General features: G+C 40.8%; 1 protein-coding gene across 4 annotated transcripts; it reads left to right on the top strand.

The window, feature by feature from the left end:
- The first annotated feature begins 1,089 nt into the window (after positions 1–1,089).
- RXYLT1 (ribitol xylosyltransferase 1) lies at positions 1,090–17,424 on the top strand. 4 transcript variants are annotated; one of them, XR_012654447.1, is made up of 7 exons: positions 1,090–1,442; positions 1,971–2,141; positions 3,186–3,288; positions 9,694–10,008; positions 15,168–15,338; positions 16,439–17,058; positions 17,141–17,424. XR_012654447.1 is itself a non-coding variant. In XM_075057829.1 (7 exons), exons 1-7 carry the CDS (start codon positions 1,298–1,300, stop codon positions 17,152–17,154), a joined length of 1,083 nt encoding a protein of 360 aa, XP_074913930.1. In that variant the 5' UTR covers positions 1,090–1,297; the 3' UTR covers positions 17,155–17,424. The 4 variants fall into 4 exon arrangements, 3 of the variants coding, with proteins under 3 accessions (XP_074913930.1, XP_074913928.1, XP_074913929.1); XM_075057829.1 differs by having other exon boundaries at positions 16,439–16,602; XM_075057828.1 differs by having other exon boundaries at positions 1,092–1,442; positions 16,439–16,589.
- Positions 17,425–19,775: the final 2,351 nt, after the last annotated feature.

Below are 19,775 nucleotides of genomic sequence, written 5' to 3'. Positions count from 1 at the left end.
TACCTCAAAACCTTGCTGCAGGGGTTCTGGCAACAACTCCCTTTATTCCATGTTCTGGTTAGATGTCTAACTGATGCTTTCTTTTATTCCTAGCTGTGCTCTAAAACCTTGCTCAGGTCTGCCTATGTTACATGTTGGTCAATACAGTTTTTTAGAACTTCCCAGCAACCTCTGTCAATCAATTCCAACCCAAGAGTCAATGAGCAGAGGCTAAGATAAGTAATGCTGCAGAATTTAACAACAGGTTTTGTTGGAAGGGTGTAACGGAAACCAAAGAATAATTTATTGTAGGCAGTCATGAGTAGTAAAAACAAGTACCAGGAAGTGTTTTTATTGTAATATGTACAGAAAAAATTACTTTTCACAGAGAAAAAAGAGCTTACTTTTATAGCTTCATATTCAAATTACCTGACATACAGCACAATGTATTTTGACTTAGGCTTCCAGCCACACTCATAATCTTAGTTTTGAAACTCCAGGTTAATTTTCACTTGTTGTAATGAACTCTTGAACAGAATAGGCACTTGTTGAATGTACTTGACACTTCTGTCCTCTTTTTTTGTTCTTCTTCCGACTTCTAAACACAGTTATTGAGGCTGATGATATATCCTTCCCCACTATCTCCCCATTTATGATGCCTCATAACCTAAAGAACTTGCAATGATTGTTTACTGCGCAAAATCCTTGTTATTAAAGATTCTCCTTTTTTGTTACAACTCTTCCTGTCTTTATTGAGTACCTGTCATTCAGAGAGAACTTCAACTATTTTATATCAACCAGGATTCGTAACACTCTCAGAAGCGTGGTTATGACCATTTTACGAGTCCGTTGGAACACCACGAGACGAGATGATCATACAGCAAGCCACCTCAGAGCTAAGAAAGAATCTAAGCCTCCTGATTTACCAGGTCTGGGTTCAGGATTTTTCCAAGTCTCATTAGCTGCTGCTGTTAGGCTTTTCACCCTCTTCTACGCCGTAGGATACGTCTGCTTCTTAGCTTCCTCTAGGAGATGTAATTACCTTGTTTGCGCAGAGGTCAAAGACATCAGCGATGCTCCTGATCTCTCCTCCCTTCTCGTGACACATCACCGGGCTTTCGGTCTGCCTACAGCCTACCGGGGTTGTTACCGAGTACCAGGAGTAGTCCTTGCTAGGCCTTTGTAGGCGCCCGCCCGCGTACGAGCCGCGGCCGTTTCCTGGACTCGGTACCGAAATCCGGACGGAGCCCAGGGCCGCGGGCGGAGCGAGGCCCTTCCCGCCCCGCCGCCGCCGGGGTCTCCGCCCGCGCCGGGCGGGATGCGGGGCGCTCGCAAGCGGCTGTGCTCCGCCCTGATCGTCGCTTACGGCCTCTTCTCCCTGTACGCGGCCTACACCGTCTTCCTCCGGCCCCGCCGCCCGGCCGCCCCCCGCCCGCCGCACCGGGACCGCCGCGGCCCGCGAGGTGAGAGCGGCGGCGGGGCCGCTCCGAGCCGCCCTGCCGCCGGCGGGCGGGCCGGCCTGGCCGCGACCGGCGGTGCAGCTGCGGGGGACGGGGAGCGGGGGGCGGCGGGTTCGATGCGGAGCCGGCGCGCTGTGTCAGCTCCCGCCTGCGCCAGAGAGGCCTCGGCGACCGCGGCGTAGGGGAGCGGCAGCTGCGGCGGCGGCGGCGGCTCCTCCCGCTGCCGTCCCCGGTCTGGAAAGGCCGGGCGCCGCGCCTCTTCCCCCAGCGGCCCTGCTGGGTACCGCTGCGGCGGGGGGGGGGCGGAAGCGGCGCCTGAGGGAGAGCGGGGCCGGGGCCGGGGCCGGGGCCGGGGCCGGGGCCACGCTGGGGGCGGCGGCCATTTCCCCGGGGCTGGTCAGGCACGGGGCTGCGGGCCGGCGGGGGGGCGGTGCTGCTGCTGGTGGAAATTCTGAATTCAAGAAAACTCGTCAATTTCCTGAACTTGTGAGGTCGTTCTTTTGGTGTAAATTGCACTTTTGGGTTTCTTAGATCGTGCTGCCCTGGGAAATGGAGAGTGGAATCCATGGGAAGGGGACGAGAAAAACGAGCTGCTTGCTTCTCAGCAGAGATATGAAGCTAATCTTAAGATGATACAAAATGCAAGATCTCACCTAGAACAAACCAGTCTTAGGGTACAGATTTGGGGCAAAGCAGCAGTTGGTAAGCAGATACAATCAATGTCTGTTAATCACTTAACCTTCCAGATATAGCACCTTTCTCCGCTTTTTAATGACTAAAATTTATGTACATGATTAAATACGGATATCTGTACGTGAAGAGCATTAAGTAAATGGTAGCTGTTACTTAAATTTATGTTAATACCAATATAAGAGTGGTTAGACTCCTGTTTCTTTGAATTAGTTCTTTTCAAGGCTGTTTTTCACATCTGTCAAAGAAAATGGCTCAAATGGCAGGGAAACATAGTTACTTTTTGAATCCAGTTTAGCTTCCAATACAACACAAGGGCAGGCCTTTTATTTAGCTAAACCGGAATATTTATTTTTGTCACACTTGCACTTTGTGAAACAAAGCATCTGTGAAACAAAGCATCACACAATGAGAAATAAGGCATTTTCTCTACTGCAGTACTGCTGCCACTGATGCAATTGGAAATTCTTCTGTTGTAGAAGACACCGCGTTTCCTCTCTACGTAAACTGGGGGCCAAGGTCCTCTCAAGCTCTTTAACTACTGCTGAAGACATATCATTGTTCTTATTTTAGCCTTTTTGAAAATGTAAAATTTCCAGCTTCAGTTGAACTTCCGCATAGCATTATAGAACATGTTGGTATATTACATGATGATGCATTCCATCACAAAAATTCGATGTGTTTCACAAAAGCTTAAGAGAACTATGCATGTCCTTAAAATGCTGATTAATATTTACTCAGTTTTAGGTGGTATGTGTACCAGAAAGAGATGCTAACGGAAGCGGTAGTGTGGTATATATCTTCATCTACTGATATTTTGACAACCAAAGAATCTTTTTAAATGCCCTGATGTGTGAAAAATTAACTAATTTGAAGTCATACAGAATTTGGGAAGCAATGTCCATATTATATAAGAAGCTCTGACATTTTTTTCCCAAGTTCTTATGTTGTTATGCTTTTTCATTTCCCAGAAATAACTTTACTTTTATTTGCTAGGATTGTAGAGTAGACGAGATCTGTGCATTCAAATTCTCCATCGTATCTTCATTTATGTAGGTCTTTACCTTTGGCAACATATTTTTGGAGGGCGCCTTGAGCCAGCTGATGTGACTGCGCAGTGGAGAGAAGGAAGCCAAAAAGCAGGAAAAACATGTTTCAGGTACTAGCTGCATGATGTTGACTTCAATTGTGTTAACTTTTAACAAAGGATCAATTGGAAAGTTAAAGACCATGATTGCATGGTGCATTATTTTGTCTATCTCAAAGTTGCAGTTATTTTAATATCAGTTGCAAACACTTTAATTTTGGCATGTTTTGATAATGTCGTGGTTTAGCCCCAGGCAGCGACTAAGCACCACGCAGCTGCTCACTCGCCCCCCCCCACCCACCCAGTGGGATGGGGGAGAAAATCGGGAAAAGAAGTAAAACTCGTGGGTTGAGATAAGAAAGGTTTAATAGAACAGAAAAGAAGAAACTAATAATGATAACACTAATAAAATGACAACAGTAATAATAAAAGGATTGGAATGTACAAATGATGCGCAGTGCAATTGCTCACCACCTGCTGATCAACACCCAGTTAGTCCCCAAGCGGCAATTTTGCGCCCCCACTCCCCAGTTCCTATAGGAGATGTGACATCACACAGTATGGAATACCCTGTTGGACAGCTTGGGTCAGCTGCCCTGGCTGTGTCCCGTGCCAACCTCCCCGCTTGCTGGGCATGAGAAGCTGAAAAATCCTTGACTTAGTCTAAACACTACTGAGCAACAACTGAAAACATCAGTGTTATCAACATTCTTCACATACTGAACTCAAAAGGTAGCACTGTACCAGCTACTAGGAAGACAGTTAACTCTATCCCAGCTGAAACCAGGACAATAACTATGGAATATGGAAACAACTTCTTCTTCAAAATTAACAGAAAGAATGGTTACTTTTATTTATGGAAACACATACTTGATAAAACCAGCAAATTGTAGCCCAAACATGTCACTATTAAAAAATAGAAAACTAGGGAACAATTTCATCTGCTGTTTTATGAAGATGTCTTTATTTGAAAGAAATGTGGAAAGACTTAATGCGGAGGGGGAGGGCAGCCAAGAGAGCTCAGGAGCGGGGGAAATACAACCCTGAGAAAAGTCTAAGAACTGGGATTTGGGGCTTGTAATTGACTGAAGGAAGCATGGAGTTGAGGCAAGAAGCTGTCTCCTGCTGATTGATTTCTATTGTACTCGGGGAAAAGGGACTTCACTCATTCATTCATAAATAGGCTTGTATCAAAACCATAATTTGTTTCTATTTATAACAAAAACAATCTGTGAGACCTAGCATCTGGTTAACTAATTGATTTGGTAAGCAAAATTTTATATGTAAAGGAAGATTACACTTGAAGCATTGTTTGCTTTAAAAATGGATTTTGATCTGTGATCATGCATGTTTTAAGACTACTGTCAAATGTTTTATATTATTTTATATTACTTATATTATTTAGTGAATGATATAGAACTTTTCTCCAAGGTCCTATTTAATACCATTTTTAAGGCTTTCTGTAAAGATACAGTGAAAGCTGAAGGATTTTTCATCTATTTGGCCAGTTTGCCAGTCTGCAGTAGTAGCTCTCCTACAACATTTAGTCACTTGAACCAGTACCCATCTGTTAAAGTTTTCTTTTAAAGCATAAGTGACACACGCTTAAGTGAATTTAACTTCCGAAAAATGTGTTGCTTCAGAAAGGTGTTTTTCCTCACACAATAAGATGGGGTTCTAGTTGAAATTTGCAGATAATGTTTGAAGTAAATATGTGATTGTGAATTGAAAGGGGTTTTTTAAGTGCTCACTAAAGTTTTTTATCACTTTGAATTGTTTATCAATATATCTGGCTGTGCACATGGTACAGGCCATAGAATCTTTTCAGTAACACCTACATCACATTCATAAGTGATTAAAAAATGTTTTCTAGAAAGATGTGTAGACTTGATTTAAACATAGCAATTATTGAAGAGTCTGTCTTACATCTAAGAAAATAGATTAAATGACATACTCTTTAAAAAAATAGCTGTATTCCTTGTCTGCAAATATAACCTGATCCTACAAGATTAGGGAATCAACTATGAATGATGATGCTGCATCTTGGTAGTGTCCTTGACAGAGCAATAGACCTTTCCATTCACAAATTTGGAGAAAGGATACAATACTTTCTTTGAATGGGGACCAGTGCCTGCAGCGTTGTCTTGGTGGGAAGAGACTTCTTTGTTTCCAGAATTAAAATCTCAGAAGCTATAGAATCAATGACACTCTACCAGCCAGATTGTCTTCTTGGTATGGACAAAAGGATTTTTTTCAAGCCCTTGCTTTTCATGTTTATAATATGAAAATAATTTTTGGCACTTAATGAGTCTGTCACTTGACTGATTATGATTATTTTCTCTCTCGTGTGCCTGTTTCACATGAATAATAACCTCACATGGTTCCTTAGGCTATACATCTCTCAAAGAATTCTATGCTAGTATTTAAATATCTTCTCGTTATGTTTAGAGGAACCAGGGATAATAGAGTCTTTATTTTAAACTTGAACTTACATGCTAGATCTTATAAAAATATAAAGTTTAAGTTTGGTAGCAATGTAACAGAGGTTAAAATTTGGCAGGCTAGGAGGAACCTGTTGTGTAAAATACAGAAAATGTGCAAATATAACTTATTTTAATGATTAGGATTCTGAAATGAAATAGCTGAAGTTCTACTTTTCACTCAAATTGGAAATGTTATTTTGTATTTTTTTTGTGAGGAAGAATTAGTACATGATTTTGGCTGCTCACTGGTTATAAGATTTTCTAGACTTGTTGACTTCTTTATTGCCAGGCTGAGGTAAATTATCTCCATTTGATTACTAGATGAGGCTAGAGGGAACTAGCTGAGGTGACATATTTGGACAATATGTGCTGCTGTGCAGTTTTTGTGGTAAGTCTAATGATTGTTAAAATGTAGAGCTCTCATGAATGTTTTTAAACAATACCAAATCTAAAGACACAAAAATGCCAAAATGTCACTTGTACACAGTTGCACGAGTAAGCGCATTTCGTATATTTGTGATGGAGAATACACATATTTATCATAGATTTTGATGACTTCAAGCTTTTACCAAAGAAGTTGCCTAAAGAATACTGTAAGTATCAACTTCTGCATGAAATGCAGGGACATTTATTTAAAAACGCAAGTGGAGAAGGAACTACATAGCTGTGGATTTTAGTGACTTGTCGTCCTAGCACTTGCCTTGGCCCAAAGCAATTCACATCCTTCTTTCCTGTCATCTAGGAGGATGTTGTAGAGTAGGGAGTGCCAAACTTCTTATCTCTTACCTTTAAGTAAGAGCATTCCTAAATTTCTGTTCCACTGAGAGTCACACCCTCTCTATTTTATGAACATTCAGTGTTGCCTTCCCCCAGCCCCTGTTAACCCCAGTTGTTCAGCAGTTCTTAAGTCCATTCTCCTGCCCTCGTTACGCAAATTGCAACCATCCTGGTTCATGGTGGAATGACTGCATTTTGGTAAACAAAGTTAACCAGCAAAGCTTTCTTTACCTGCCAAAGGATTCTGCCAACAATAACTTGTGGCAATTTAGTTTCCTTAATAGCCTTTGGTGAAGCTTTTTGAAAATCCAAATACACTTATGTCTACTGCTTCCCATTTATCTGTATTCTTATTGACACACTCATAGATCTCCATCAGATTAGTGAGACAGGATTACTCATTTCCAGCAGTGTTTATCCATGTATGTGATCAGTAATCTTACCTTTTGATAAGATCCAGTGATGTTACTATTTATTACAGACTCTTCCAGAGAGGAGATTAATACTGACTGGTCTGCTCCAGAGTCCCCTCAAGTTGTTTTAGTAGATGGGAGTGACACTGGCAGAGGCCTTCTCACCAGGCATAGTGTCTCTTCATAATGACAGCTGCACACCTTTGCCAGCAGTTCTGCAATTTCATGTTTGTGTTCCTTCAGAACTCTCAAGTGAATGCCATCCAGGTCCAAATCCTCCATTCGATATACTTGTGGTCTTTTACCTTTATTTCTTGCTGAAGAGAATGAGTTAGGTGTGGGAATCTTTTCTGCTATGGCTTTGCCATCCCATTTTAAACCCTTTTTAAACTGTTGTCCCTCCAGTTCTGTAGCTGTCTTTTTAGCATATTTTTTATATATTTTATTTTTCATATATTTAAAGAACCTTTACCTGTCAACCAGAACATCCTTTACAAGGTGCTTTTCAAACTGCTTTTAGCCTTAATTTTCTGTTTGCATTTCATAAGTAGTATTTTATGAGCTTTGGTGTCCTCCTTGTTTGGGCAAGCTTTTCATTGTTTTCAATGCTGACTGTGCTGTTTGACAGCCTCCTTAACTTTTCTATTAAGCCATACAGGTTTTGGGGGGCCTGTGTTTCCTTTTTGGGTTGAGGCACACAGCATGCCTGGGCTTCACCTACAGTGTTTTTGAACAGCCTACAAGCTCCTTGCAAGCTTCTTGTTACTTTGGCTGCTCCTTTTCGAGTTCTTTTCTAGGTTTTCTCATATTTAAGTAATTGCTTTATTGCGCATGGAGTATCTCTACGTTGGGTGTATTTGGTATGTTCTCTCCTGCTGCACTGTTAAACTTCATCATATTGCCATTACAGAATGGCTGTCTGACTAACACCTTTGGAACTAGGTCTGGAAGACCCAGTCTGGAACAGCATCTTTTCATATGGGTTCAAAGACTAGTAAGGAAAAACAGGGACTTCATAGGAAGCAAGTCATTTATTGAGTCAAAAAAATGTAATCTCCCCATAGTGTCCTTGATCTAGCCTTCATGTGCGTAGTGAAAATCTCTTAGTACTACTGCCTTTATTTTGCAGCTTCTGTAATCTCCCTTACATTTCCCAGTCCTGATTGTGTTCTGACTGGAGTTAATAGTACAACCTTAGCCTTATGTTTTTATTATTTAAGTATGGGGTTTCCGTAGTGTTTCTTTTTTCCCCACTGTAATTTTATGCTGTTAAACTTATTATTTTCCTCCACACAGGTCATTGCTTCCCCACTTGTACATCCTGTTATTACTGTAAAGTTGGTAACCTCAGGACACTCTGTCCATAGATAAAACCCTTTTCCCCCAGGTCTTTTTTTACAAGGTGATCACTGGATCAACTACGTATCCTATTCACTATTTTAGGCATTCTGATGCTCAAGGTGTTTTCTTACGATTCCCAGTGAATATTTTCTCATTGTTTGTTAAACTGACTTTGGATTTAAGTCTTGACCTGACTTACATTTAATCTATTAGAAATCTTGATTCCAGTCATGAGTCTCATGAATTTTGGCTCCAAAATATGCCACTCCCATGGCAGCAGCATGTCAGCTTAACTCAGGTTTAGAATATGCTTGCCTAAGGACAGTATGCTTCAGATAACCTCACTGGAGTAGTTTTTTACAGCTTTTGCTGTGAATTTTCTTTTCCTCACTAAGCACACTTGAACTGAAACTAGCTGTCAATCTCAGCACTTCATGAGTTAAAACTCATGGCCATTCTAAATTAAGTTTTGGTTGTAGCTGAAAAGCTGTAGTAATGCAGTAGAGCAAGAAAACGTAACACTTCATTGACTTTTGGGGAAAAAAAACCCCAAACATTGCTAGTTTTTTTCCCCTCCACTTTTTCCCAAGCTGTGTAATGGCTAATCCTTTGAGTTCAGTCAGTAGGCTGTTAACACAGCAGTTAACTGAAGAGCAGGAGCTGGCAAACTGGTTTGCTTCATTGCAGTTCATAAGTGGCTGTTCGCAGATACTTGTAGATGATCAGTGATTTAGTGATTTTGCTACATGATTGAAATTCCTCTGTTAAATACATTGTGCAAGATCTAGTAATGCAATTTTCTACCTGAAATCTTTGTGCTTACTAGCTTATATCGGAGCCTTAAGTTTGATCTGGGTCACACAAGCAACATAAGTTTACATTTAGACAGGTACTTCGTATGTTATAGATTCTACTCAGATGGCACAGTGTTTTTTTGGTCTAACCTTAACTGAACCAAAATTACAGAGAAAAGTAGTATGCCAGACCAGCTAACTGTCCCTCATAATGATACCTGTCTTAGTATACTCTTACAGGTTTTTGGGAGGGCCTCTCTCTTGTTCTAATACAGTATTCATTGGTTATTACTGGAAATAAGAAAAAGTTTTGCCTTTAGTGAACATCAAAGTATTTCCTTTTTTCAGAGTTGATTGATTTACCCACATTTTCATGTTTGAATATGATAATAGTTCTGATTTACTGACAAAATACTTTATTTTCATTTAAGCCTAAATCTCCTTTTTCTTGAGTAAAGATGAAGGCAGCTTGTTTCCTGTGTTAAGCTGTAGATACTAACGACAGAAATGGTTACAGTTGCACAGTTACTTTGCAGTATATTGCATTTACTTTAATGAATTAAAAAAGAAAAATCTCTGGAGTAGAGACTGTGTAGGAGGGATGTTTAGAGGATTAAGGTCAATGATTTGTCTTAAGGGTGCTTACTATTTGTATTTTGGTTTTCACAGTTTCATCACTGGTCCATCTGTAGTTCCTGGCTACTTCTCTGTTGAGGCTGAAAATGTTGTGCTAGTTCTGAATGGAAGAGAAAAAGCGAAGATCACTTATGCCACTCAATGGTTGCATTACGCACAAACATTAATTCAGACTCACAAAATACAGCACATAGCAGTTGTGCTGCTTGGAAATGAGCAGTGCAACAATGAATGGATTCAACCATACCTGAAAAGAAATGGAGGATTTGTAAATCTACTGTTTGTTACATATGACTATGCATTGGTAAATGAAGAAGATATTTTCCAGTGGCCTTTAGGAGTTGCTACGTAAGTGCTATAGACATAAATTACAATTGAAACTTAATTGTTATGCATGAAGTATAGAAAATATGTCTGAATGTTACTGCTGATACCCAAAACGATTATAGTAAGTAAATTGTAGAACATGATCCTATTAATGATTTTCTAAATCAAGCATTGGAATCTTTGGAAATTGCATTTAGGAATAAAAATTATAACAGGAAAAGAATGCTAGGATTAAGGTAGCTTTAAAAAAAAATGAACCTGTGTCTGGTGGGGTTTTCTGTTTTGTTTATTTTTTCTTCAGTAGATTTGCTCTTGAGATTTATCATAAATGCTGATGTAATATGTATGAGTAACATGGGGATTTAAAAGATAATTATGTAATTAAGTTCCAACTACTGCTTGTTTAGGAAAGGAAAGGGATGGTACTGGTGGTACTTTTTTAACCACTGTTATGACTCTCAAAAGGAAACTGTGTGCCTCCCATTTGGAATTAATATACTCCAGTATCACAGTAATGTAAGCTGGTTTAACTGCTTACTTACAAAAACATTTTTGTTATACTTACTGCTGAAACTATTTATGTGGAGTAGATAAAGGTTTGCTTCAGTTAGATGCATTTTTACTCCTTGTTAACAGAGTTAATAGGGTTTTAGCTACTTATCATGGTAATATAAGATGAAAAGAATACAGGAGTATTTTCATATCTTGTGTTGAATTTTAATTCAATATCCTGTATTGAGCCAGTTGGCAAACTGTATGGAGTTTTTATACATAGCTTGAACTTGCTCACAGTGTCACTGAAATGCACTAAATTTGGATTCTTGATGATGTCAGAGAATCGATGGCATTGGAGGTTCCTAAGCAAAAAGAAGTTGAGTTTTGAGATGCAAAGATTAAGGTGACAAATAACAGAAAGCAACAACAGTTACAACAGTAAACTGGGGTACAAAGCTGGGTGGGGAAAGATAGATCAGTTATCAGAATGGGGCTTTGCAGCCCTTGCATGCCAGTGGTTTTAAAAATTGTGGTTAAAGGTATGCAAATGCACCAGATTTTTCAAATGAAGAGGGAGAACAAAGATGTAGAATCCTGCAAAATTATCTGGCATGAAGAAAAAATGGTTTTCTGAAAGTAAGTGAATTAACATTCATCATGCAGGAGAATAATGAGGAAAGGACTGTTCCATCAAAATTTGGGAAGGTGAAGAAATTGAATATATCTTCAGAACCATTAATGGCAATGAAGAAATCACTGTGAAATAGAGACTACCTTTGAAACCAGTAAAGAATTGGGATAGGGGTATAGCTTTTCTTACAAAAAAAGGAACAACAGGGAAGTAGAACAGTGATCCATCAGAAATAATAACATTAGAAGGAATATGTGTCTTAGTTTGAGAATGCAAAGGAGCAGAAACTTTTTTAACATTCATCTGTTCCAGAAAAAAATACTGACTTTATGCAATGGAAAAGTTAATGCTAGCCCTTCAGCTGAAGCAGTGTTTCACTGGCTGTCATGCTGACCAAAATTAGTGATGTAAGATTTGAGGAATCAGTCAAAAAAAGAAAAATGCCCAATGTGGTGAAAACATGTCTAAAAGGACGGCATAGAGTTTACATTGGATTCCAGGACCTTGCATTGGTTTTGTTGAGTCCAAAAAGACAAGTTAAATAGCTTGTACGACAAGCTATTTAGTAGCCAAAAGATTAGGTTAATGAAGTCCACTCAGATCAAAGTGAGGTTTTCCTTTGAGAGGTTACCAGTGGTATTCTCAGTTGATAAGCATGCCCAGAGATTAAGGTGGCTGAACTTAAATTCCATAGTTCCCATTAGCCTGGCCATGTCAGTCAAAACTAGCGGTTGCGTCAAGAACAGCTCCTTTTGAAAAAGCATGTTTCTCAAGGACATTTTGTAACATAGAATCATTTAGGTTGGAAAAGACCTTCAAGATCATCGAGTCCAGCCATTAACCATGCCCACTAAACCATGTCCTGAAGTACCCTGTCCACTTGCTTTTTGAATATCTCCAGGGATGGTGACTCAACCACTTCCCTGGGCAGCCTGTTCCAGTGCTTGGTAACCCTTTCAGTGAAGACGTTTTTCCTAATATCCAATCTAAACCTCCCCTGGCACAACTTGAGGATATTTCCTCTTGTCCTATCACTAGTTACTTGACAGAAGAGACCAGTACCCACCTCAGTACACCCCCCCTTCAGGCAGTTGTAGAGAGCGATAAGGTCTCCCCTCAGCCTCCTCTTTTCTAGACTAAACAGCCCCAGTTCCCTCAGCTGCTCCTCATAAGCCTTGTGCTCCAGGCCCTCACCAGCTTGGTTGCCCTTCTCTGGACACGCTCCAGCAACTCAATGTCTGTCTTGTGCTGAGGGGCCCAAAACTGAACCCAGGACTCGAGGTGCGGCCTCACCAGTGCCAAGTACAGGGGAACAATCACCTCCCTGCTCCTGCTGGCCACACTATTTCTGGTACAGGCCAGGATGCCGTTGACCTTCTTGGCCACCTGGGCACACTGCTGGCTCATATCCAGTTGGCTGTCAACCAGCACCCCCAGGTCGTTTTCTGCCAGGCAGCTTTCCAGCCACTCTTCCCCAAGCCTGTAGCGCTGCATGGGGTTGCTGTGACCGAAGTGCAGGACCCGGCACTTGGCCTTGTTGAACTTCATACGATTGGCCTCAGCCCATCGATCCAGCCTGTCCAGATCTCTCTGTAGAGCCTCCCTACCCTCAAGCAGATCGACCCTGCCTCCCAACTTGGTGTCGTCTGCAAACTTGCTGAGGGTGCACTCAATCCCCTCATCCAAATCATCAATAAAGATATTAAAGAGCACGGGGCCCAACACCGAGCCCTGGGGAACACCGCTTGTGACCCGCCGCCAACTGGATTTCGCCCCATTCACCACAACCCTCTGGGCTCGGCCATCCAGCCAGTTTTTCACCCAGTGAAGAGTGCACCCATCCAGGCCACAAGATGCCAGTTTCTCAAGGAGTATGCCATGAGAGACAGTGTCAAAGGCCTTGCTGAAGTCGAGGAAGATAACATCCACAGCCTTTCCCTCATCCACTAGGCAGGTCACCTGGTCATAGAAGGAGATCAGGTTGGTCAAGAAGGACCTGCCTTTCGTAAACCCATGCTGACTGGGCCTGATCCCCTTCTTATCCTGGACTTGCCATCTGAGTGCTCTCAAGACAAACTGTTCCATAATCTTCCCCAGTACTGAGGTCAGGCTGACAGGGCTGTAGTTCCCTGGATTCCCCCCTCCGACCCTTCTTATAAATGGGAGTCCCATTGGCAAGCCTCCAGTCCTCTGGGACCTCCCCTGTTGACCAGGAACGCTGATAGAGGATAGAGAGTGGCTTGGCAAGGACCTCCGCCAGTTCCCTCGGTACTCTTGGATGGATCCCATCAGGTCCCATAGATTTGTGAGTGTCCAGATGGCGTAGTAGGTCCCTAACTATTTCCTCCTGGATTAAGGGGGGTATGTTCTGCTGTTCATCCTTACCTTCCAGCTCGAGGGGTAGAGTACCCTGGGGATAACTAGACTCACTATTAAAGACTGAGGCAAAGGAGGCATTAAGTACCTCGGCCTTTTCCTCATCTCTGGTTGCTACGTTCCCTTCTGTATCCATTAAAGATATTCTCCTTGGGATTCTTTTTACTGTTAACATACTTTTAAAAACATTTTTTTTTTTGTTGTCCCTTACAATAGTGGACAGATTTAGTTCTAGCTGAGCTTTTGCCTTTCTAATTTTCTCTCTGTATGATCTAACAAGATCCCTGTACTCCTCCCAAGTTGCCCGCCCTTTCCTCCAGAGATGATAAACTCTCCTTTTTTTCTTGACTCCTAGCAAAAGCTCCCCGTTCAGCCAGGCCGGTCGTTTTCCTCGGCTGTTCGACTTGTGGCACATGGGAATAACCTGGTCCTGAGCCATTAAGATTTCTTTCTTAAAGAATGTCCGTCCCTCCTGGACCCCTTTGCCCTTTAGGACCATCTCCCAAGGGACTCTCTCAACCAGTGCCTTGAAGAAGCCAAAGTTTGCCCTCTGGAAGTCCATAGTGGTGGTTTTGCTGACCCCCTTCCTTGCTTCACCAAGAATTGAAAATGCTATCATTTCACGGTCACTAAGCCCAAGACGGCCTCTGACCATCACACCTCCCACCGGTCCTTCCCTGTTCGTAAACAACAGATCTAGCAAGGCTCCTCCCCTGGTTGGCTCACCCTCCAGCTGTGTCAGGAAGTTATCTTCCACACACTCCAGGAACCTCCTAGATTGTTTACTCACTGCTGTGTTGTATTTCCAGCAGATGTCTGGAAAGTTAAAGTCCCCCACGAGGACAAGGGCACACGATTCTGAGGCTACTGCCAGCCGCTTGTAGAATGATTCATCCGTCTCTTCAACCTGGTTGGGTGGTCTATAACAGACTCCCAGCACAATATCTGTCTTATTGGCTTTCCCTCTCATCCTCACCCATAAGCACTCCACCTTGTCATCAGAATCGTGTAGCTCTGTACAGTCAAAACATTCCCTAACATAGAGAGCCACCCCACCACCTCTTCTACCTTGCCTATCCCTTCTGAAGAGCTTGTAGCCATCCATTGCAGCACTCCAGTCATGGGAGTCGTCCCACCATGTTTCCGTGATGGCAACTAAGTCATAGATATATCCTGCTGCACGATGGCCTCCCGCTCCTCCTGTTTATTGCCCATGCTGCCTGCATTGGCACAGATGCATTTGAGCTGGGTTATTGAATCCACCCCTAACATCGGCACGCTGTCCCCAGGCTCATCTCTGGTGCACCTAGTTTTATCCCTTACCCCCTTCAAACCTAGTTTAAAGCCCTCTCTATGAGCCCCACCATCTCATGAGCGAGGATTCTTTTACCCCTTTGAGATAGCTGGACAACATGCATACATAATAACTCTGATGTCAAAAGAAGACATAAATTTTATGGAAAGTCTCTGAAGAAAGTGATGGGGGCAAAGGGAATAAAGACTAACTTTTAGGACAGGACTTGGGCTGGTTTGCCTGTGGGTCTGTGTTTATAGATGTGGATTGGCAACACAGGTGGTTTTAGTCTTAGAATCTGCTGCAGTAAAGATGAAATGGTGCAAAATGTTTTTTCTTTGATGTAAAATACATAGTTGTCTAACATATACACTGTTTTTACAGCTACAGAAATTTTCCTGTTGTAGAACCCAGCTGGTCAATGCTACGTGATCCAAGATCGTATCTGTGTAATTTCTTAGGAACAGTTTATAAGAACTCTTCTAGGGAAACCCTAATGGAAGTTCTGAAGCAGGATGGGCTTGACAAACTTTGCTGGATTGCAGCCAGAGAACAGTAAGAGTTCGATTTACTTCATGAAAATATTCAGACTTTTTTGCCTGGTTCATTATTACCAATCCTTTCTTGAGTGTTAAAAAATAGTACAAATAAAGATGACCAGTCATAATTAAAACAGAGAACATTGCTGAGACTCTTTGTATAGGTCTTCATAAATTAACAGCCTTCGTGTTGCTGTATTTTACATAAAGCATATTTTTAAATACATACAGAAATCTCCTATGTATGCTACATATAAAGATCATCTTTTTTTTTTTTCTTATATACATCTGATTATGGTGGGAGAAGAACTAGTCTTGCACCTTGTGTGTATTAATATCTTAGTAGAAGAAAAAGAAAGCTGTGTTTTGTTGTGTTCTGTATAGGAGAGTGGATTTAACCTGTATGACATGGCTCTTTTTTATTTCAAGTAGGTGGAACAGATCTTTTGACTTTCAGGAATAGGGTTCTGATTGTATTTCTTAATTTTGCCAAGCAACACCTGTAAAATGTTTGATAGCAGGCACAGCAGTGCTTAGGAAGACCTCAGCCAGCCTGATGAAGAATCTTAGGAGATGGATTGTATCTGTGATATAAGCTCCTATCTCACAGACATTCTGAGGCACTACAGGCAGATGGATTCAGGTTAACGGATTGCTTTACATGCTAACTTTTGAAGAGCAAACCTCTACTGTTTTAATGTATTTGAGGCCCAAAAAAATTCATTTAGAAGTCCATTGAGTGTCTCTCTGTATGTCTATTTCTGAACTGTGCTGTGAAGTAAATTGACATATGCATCATCCAAGTCACGCAGAAGATTTAAAATGGTGTTTCAGTTTGCTTCTTACACTTCTAAGTATTAATAATTTCCTAAAAGGACCATACCTAAAAAGTGTTAGTCTATTTTTAACAGTGACATTTTCAATAAATTTTTAGCAGACACTTGAAGAATAGTTAAGACTAAAAGTAAAAGCCTCTTGATTGTGTGTATAATATAAAATTCTTACATTGACAGCATTTTTTGGTTTTATAAATAATTGGAATTAAAGCATAGATCTATTTTTAGGTTGCAGTGCCTGTGGGAAAAATGTTAATTTTCAATCCCTTTACTTTCCTAGGTGGCAGCCTCAAGAAACAGATGAAAGTTTCAAAAACTATCAAGATGCCTTGCTGCAGAGTGATTTGACATTGTGCCCAGTGGGAATAAATACAGAATGCTATAGAATTTATGAAGCTTGTTCATATGGATCTCTGCCTGTTATAGAAGATGTAATGACATCGGGTGATTGCGGAAATTCATCAGTGTACCACAGTGCTCCATTACAATTATTAAAAACCATGGGGGCTCCATTTATCTTTATTAAGAACTGGAAAGAGCTTCCTGCTGTTCTAGAGAAAGAAAAAAAAATGAGCTTACAAGAAAAGATTCAGAGGAGAAAAAAGCTTATAGAGTGGTATCGAAACTTCAAAGCATGGATGAGACAGAAATTCATTAATACTTTGGAAAATTCATTTTTGCCAAATGCTAAAGGATAAATTGTCCCTTTTGAAAATCTAGAATAGATTGAAAGTCTAATTTCCATTAACCTTCCAAGAGAGCTTTTATACAAAAGAAATCTCACAAGGCAGATGCATTCCTTTTGAAGTCAACAGAATTGTGCTAGCTTGGGCAAGAGCTACGTTTGACCCTTCATCCTTAACAATTTTGAGAGATGTTGACTTAGCAGGATGGTAGTCTGTAAGGATGACAACAATTTTGTTATCATTTTTACAATTTCCATGTTGGTGTGTGACCTGATAGATTTTTTTTCTTTTTTTAGGAGAATATCTTTGAGCATGTGAACTTGTTAAAATCTAACATGAGTACAACAGTTGTGTTTGAAGAAAAGAGAAGAATGGAAGCTGTATGGTACAGGGTAATTTATTACGTAGACTAAAGAAGAGAAGTATGATTATAGCAAAATCACCAAGTTTAGCACAATCATTAAGATGCATCCTGGTAAGTGTTTTGAAAATGTGAACTATTTATTTGATTGACATTTCATTTCCAAGAAAGTGGCCATAAAGCTAATGAAACACTGTGGAATAAAAGTTTATATTTCAAGGTGAAAATAGAGAACTCTTTCTTGAAAATATTTCATAGCAATATATTTCCCCTTTAATATCAGATATCAAAATCACTTTCTTTTTGGTCTTGGGACATACCTTTCTGAAGTTCTGCTGCAGGAGCATTCACTACCTGTACTTAGAGCTGCATATTCTGAACACCAGGCCTTAAACATGAATCTGCTTGTAGCTTATCTGATTTCTCAAAATCTGCTGAAACTTGTCAACTCCAAAAGATGGCAGAAGTATAATATTGTGTGTTTATGACACTACCTGTACAACAAACAGTTTCAATGTTTTTTGTTAAATGTAGTCAAAGGCATGTTACTGTTCTTGTACATCAGAAATGAGCGTGTGCTATTATCTTCAGTGTGTGCAGCTGAGCGGTGTTACTGCATACACAACACTGGCATACCAAAGGTGGGGTATTAGCCAGTTTTCTGTCTTTGAACCCATATAGCATGCTGATATTTATTCTCATGCAGGAATTCAAAAGCCAGTGCAGCTGTACTGCTCAGTAATATTCATTTGTGTAACACTACTATCTAGTTCTGGAACATGTCTCATACAAGATCACTTCTGTGTTTTTTTCAGTTTTCTTGGATCCCTTCTGTGTAAAAAAACAAACCAAACCAAAAACCACAAAAATACCCACAAAAACCCAAAACATACAAAAACACTGGGTTTTAGTTTGCTGATAGTGGATGATATTCACAGTGACAGTGGCTGCTATAGATCTGGAATAAGGTATGTTTCAGAATACCTGGATTTTTAGGAGCTGGCATTCCATATGCTTTGTAGATACTCTAAGAGGACAAATAATCTAAATCCAAATAATCTGAATTGTATGTCTAACATGAAATTCCTGTGACTATCATCCACCCATTTTATCTGAAGCATCATGCAGTTGCAGTACAATGCAAATGTACTCCATTCAGCTGAGACTGGAAGTACAGTTGTCACAACTGAGCATTGAGTTGAGCCCTGCTTAGAGGTGGACCTTATTAGACCAAATTTACAATAAATTTCCATACTGAGGATCTGAGGTAGCCTTCTGTACAGTAGTACACAGCACTTAGAGGAAGCTTGAGTATCTGCAATAGTGTAGTGTCGCTGCTGTCGTTTTCCTCTAGTACAATCTTTCTTTCTACACAAGCTACAAAACTATGGAGCAATAATCTAGAGTGGTGTTTTTCAACCTGTAGTCAGTGGATCCCTTGGCACTCCTGCAGGATTTCAAGGAACTGCAACAAACAGCTGAAAGAAGTCTTTACCAGTCAGCCTAGATTCTTATAAAAGAGGCTGCAGCTCCTAAAAAATTCTAACGGAATGCAAGTCAAAAGTCTGAAAAACGGTTCAGTGTGTTACTTTGTCATCAGTAGAAGAAATATGCTGCTATTCATGTGTTCATTTCTAAGTAAACGTCTGAGTTTATTTCCAAACTCATGTGGCAATTATATCTTAAGGGAAGCCAAGACATGCACCAATGTTTTATCAGAATTTCACATCGCAGCTGCTTGCCTGCTCTTGGAGTTCAAAGGGAAGTAATTCGCATTTTATCTATATTTAACCAATTCTTGACACTTTAAATTCATCTGCTTCAGTCCAGTAGTAATTGGCGCTAGAAGTTTTTTGTTGTGTTCTATTTCTAGCGCTAATGGAGCAAAGAGAGCAAAACATCTTGAAGCCAAGGAAGGGTTCCTGACACATTAGGCAGGTTGCCAGTATTTTAATTATTTCCTTATTCCACTGTCCAACTTGTGGGAGAGATTGTAGTTCTTCGGTTTTTAATTCCTAATCTTTTCTCATTTGGAAAAATTGTCAACTCCATGCCCTATTTTGATCCAGAGATAAGCAGGACAACAAAAGGGACCTTGGCAAAAAAAGGATGAGACTGAGGGAAGAAAGACGGTGAGGGTTGCAAGATACCAGAGAGGAAGTCTTATCAGTGGTAGAGGAAACTGGTTTCAAAGAAAGGAAGCAGTTAAGCCACTGGTGAAAAAGGTAGTTTATCCCCTGCATGACATGTCCAGGTGGGAGTGGATAGTATCTACCATCAGTGAGAAGTTGAAGAATCAATTCAGTTGTTTAATACTGAGAGAAGAATGCATGCTCTGCTTTTGCAGCTAGCCCTCTGTTTTGAGACTGGGATGGTGAAGTATGGCTTTCTAGAGCACAAAGAAGGACTTGAGGCCTCTTAAAACTGCACATGCTGTCTCCATTGGAGAGGGGGTTCTGCACAGAACCAAACCTGTCTTGAGTCAAGAATGTCAATTGTAACATCTAATGTTCTACAGATTGCTGATTATGCAGTATTTTGTATCATACTTAGATTTGTAAGTGGAATAT

Source organism: Buteo buteo, chromosome 26 (assembly GCF_964188355.1).
Source record: "Buteo buteo chromosome 26, bButBut1.hap1.1, whole genome shotgun sequence".
NCBI lineage: Eukaryota > Metazoa > Chordata > Aves > Accipitriformes > Accipitridae > Buteo > Buteo buteo.
This window is presented reverse-complemented; position numbering and strand designations above follow the sequence as displayed.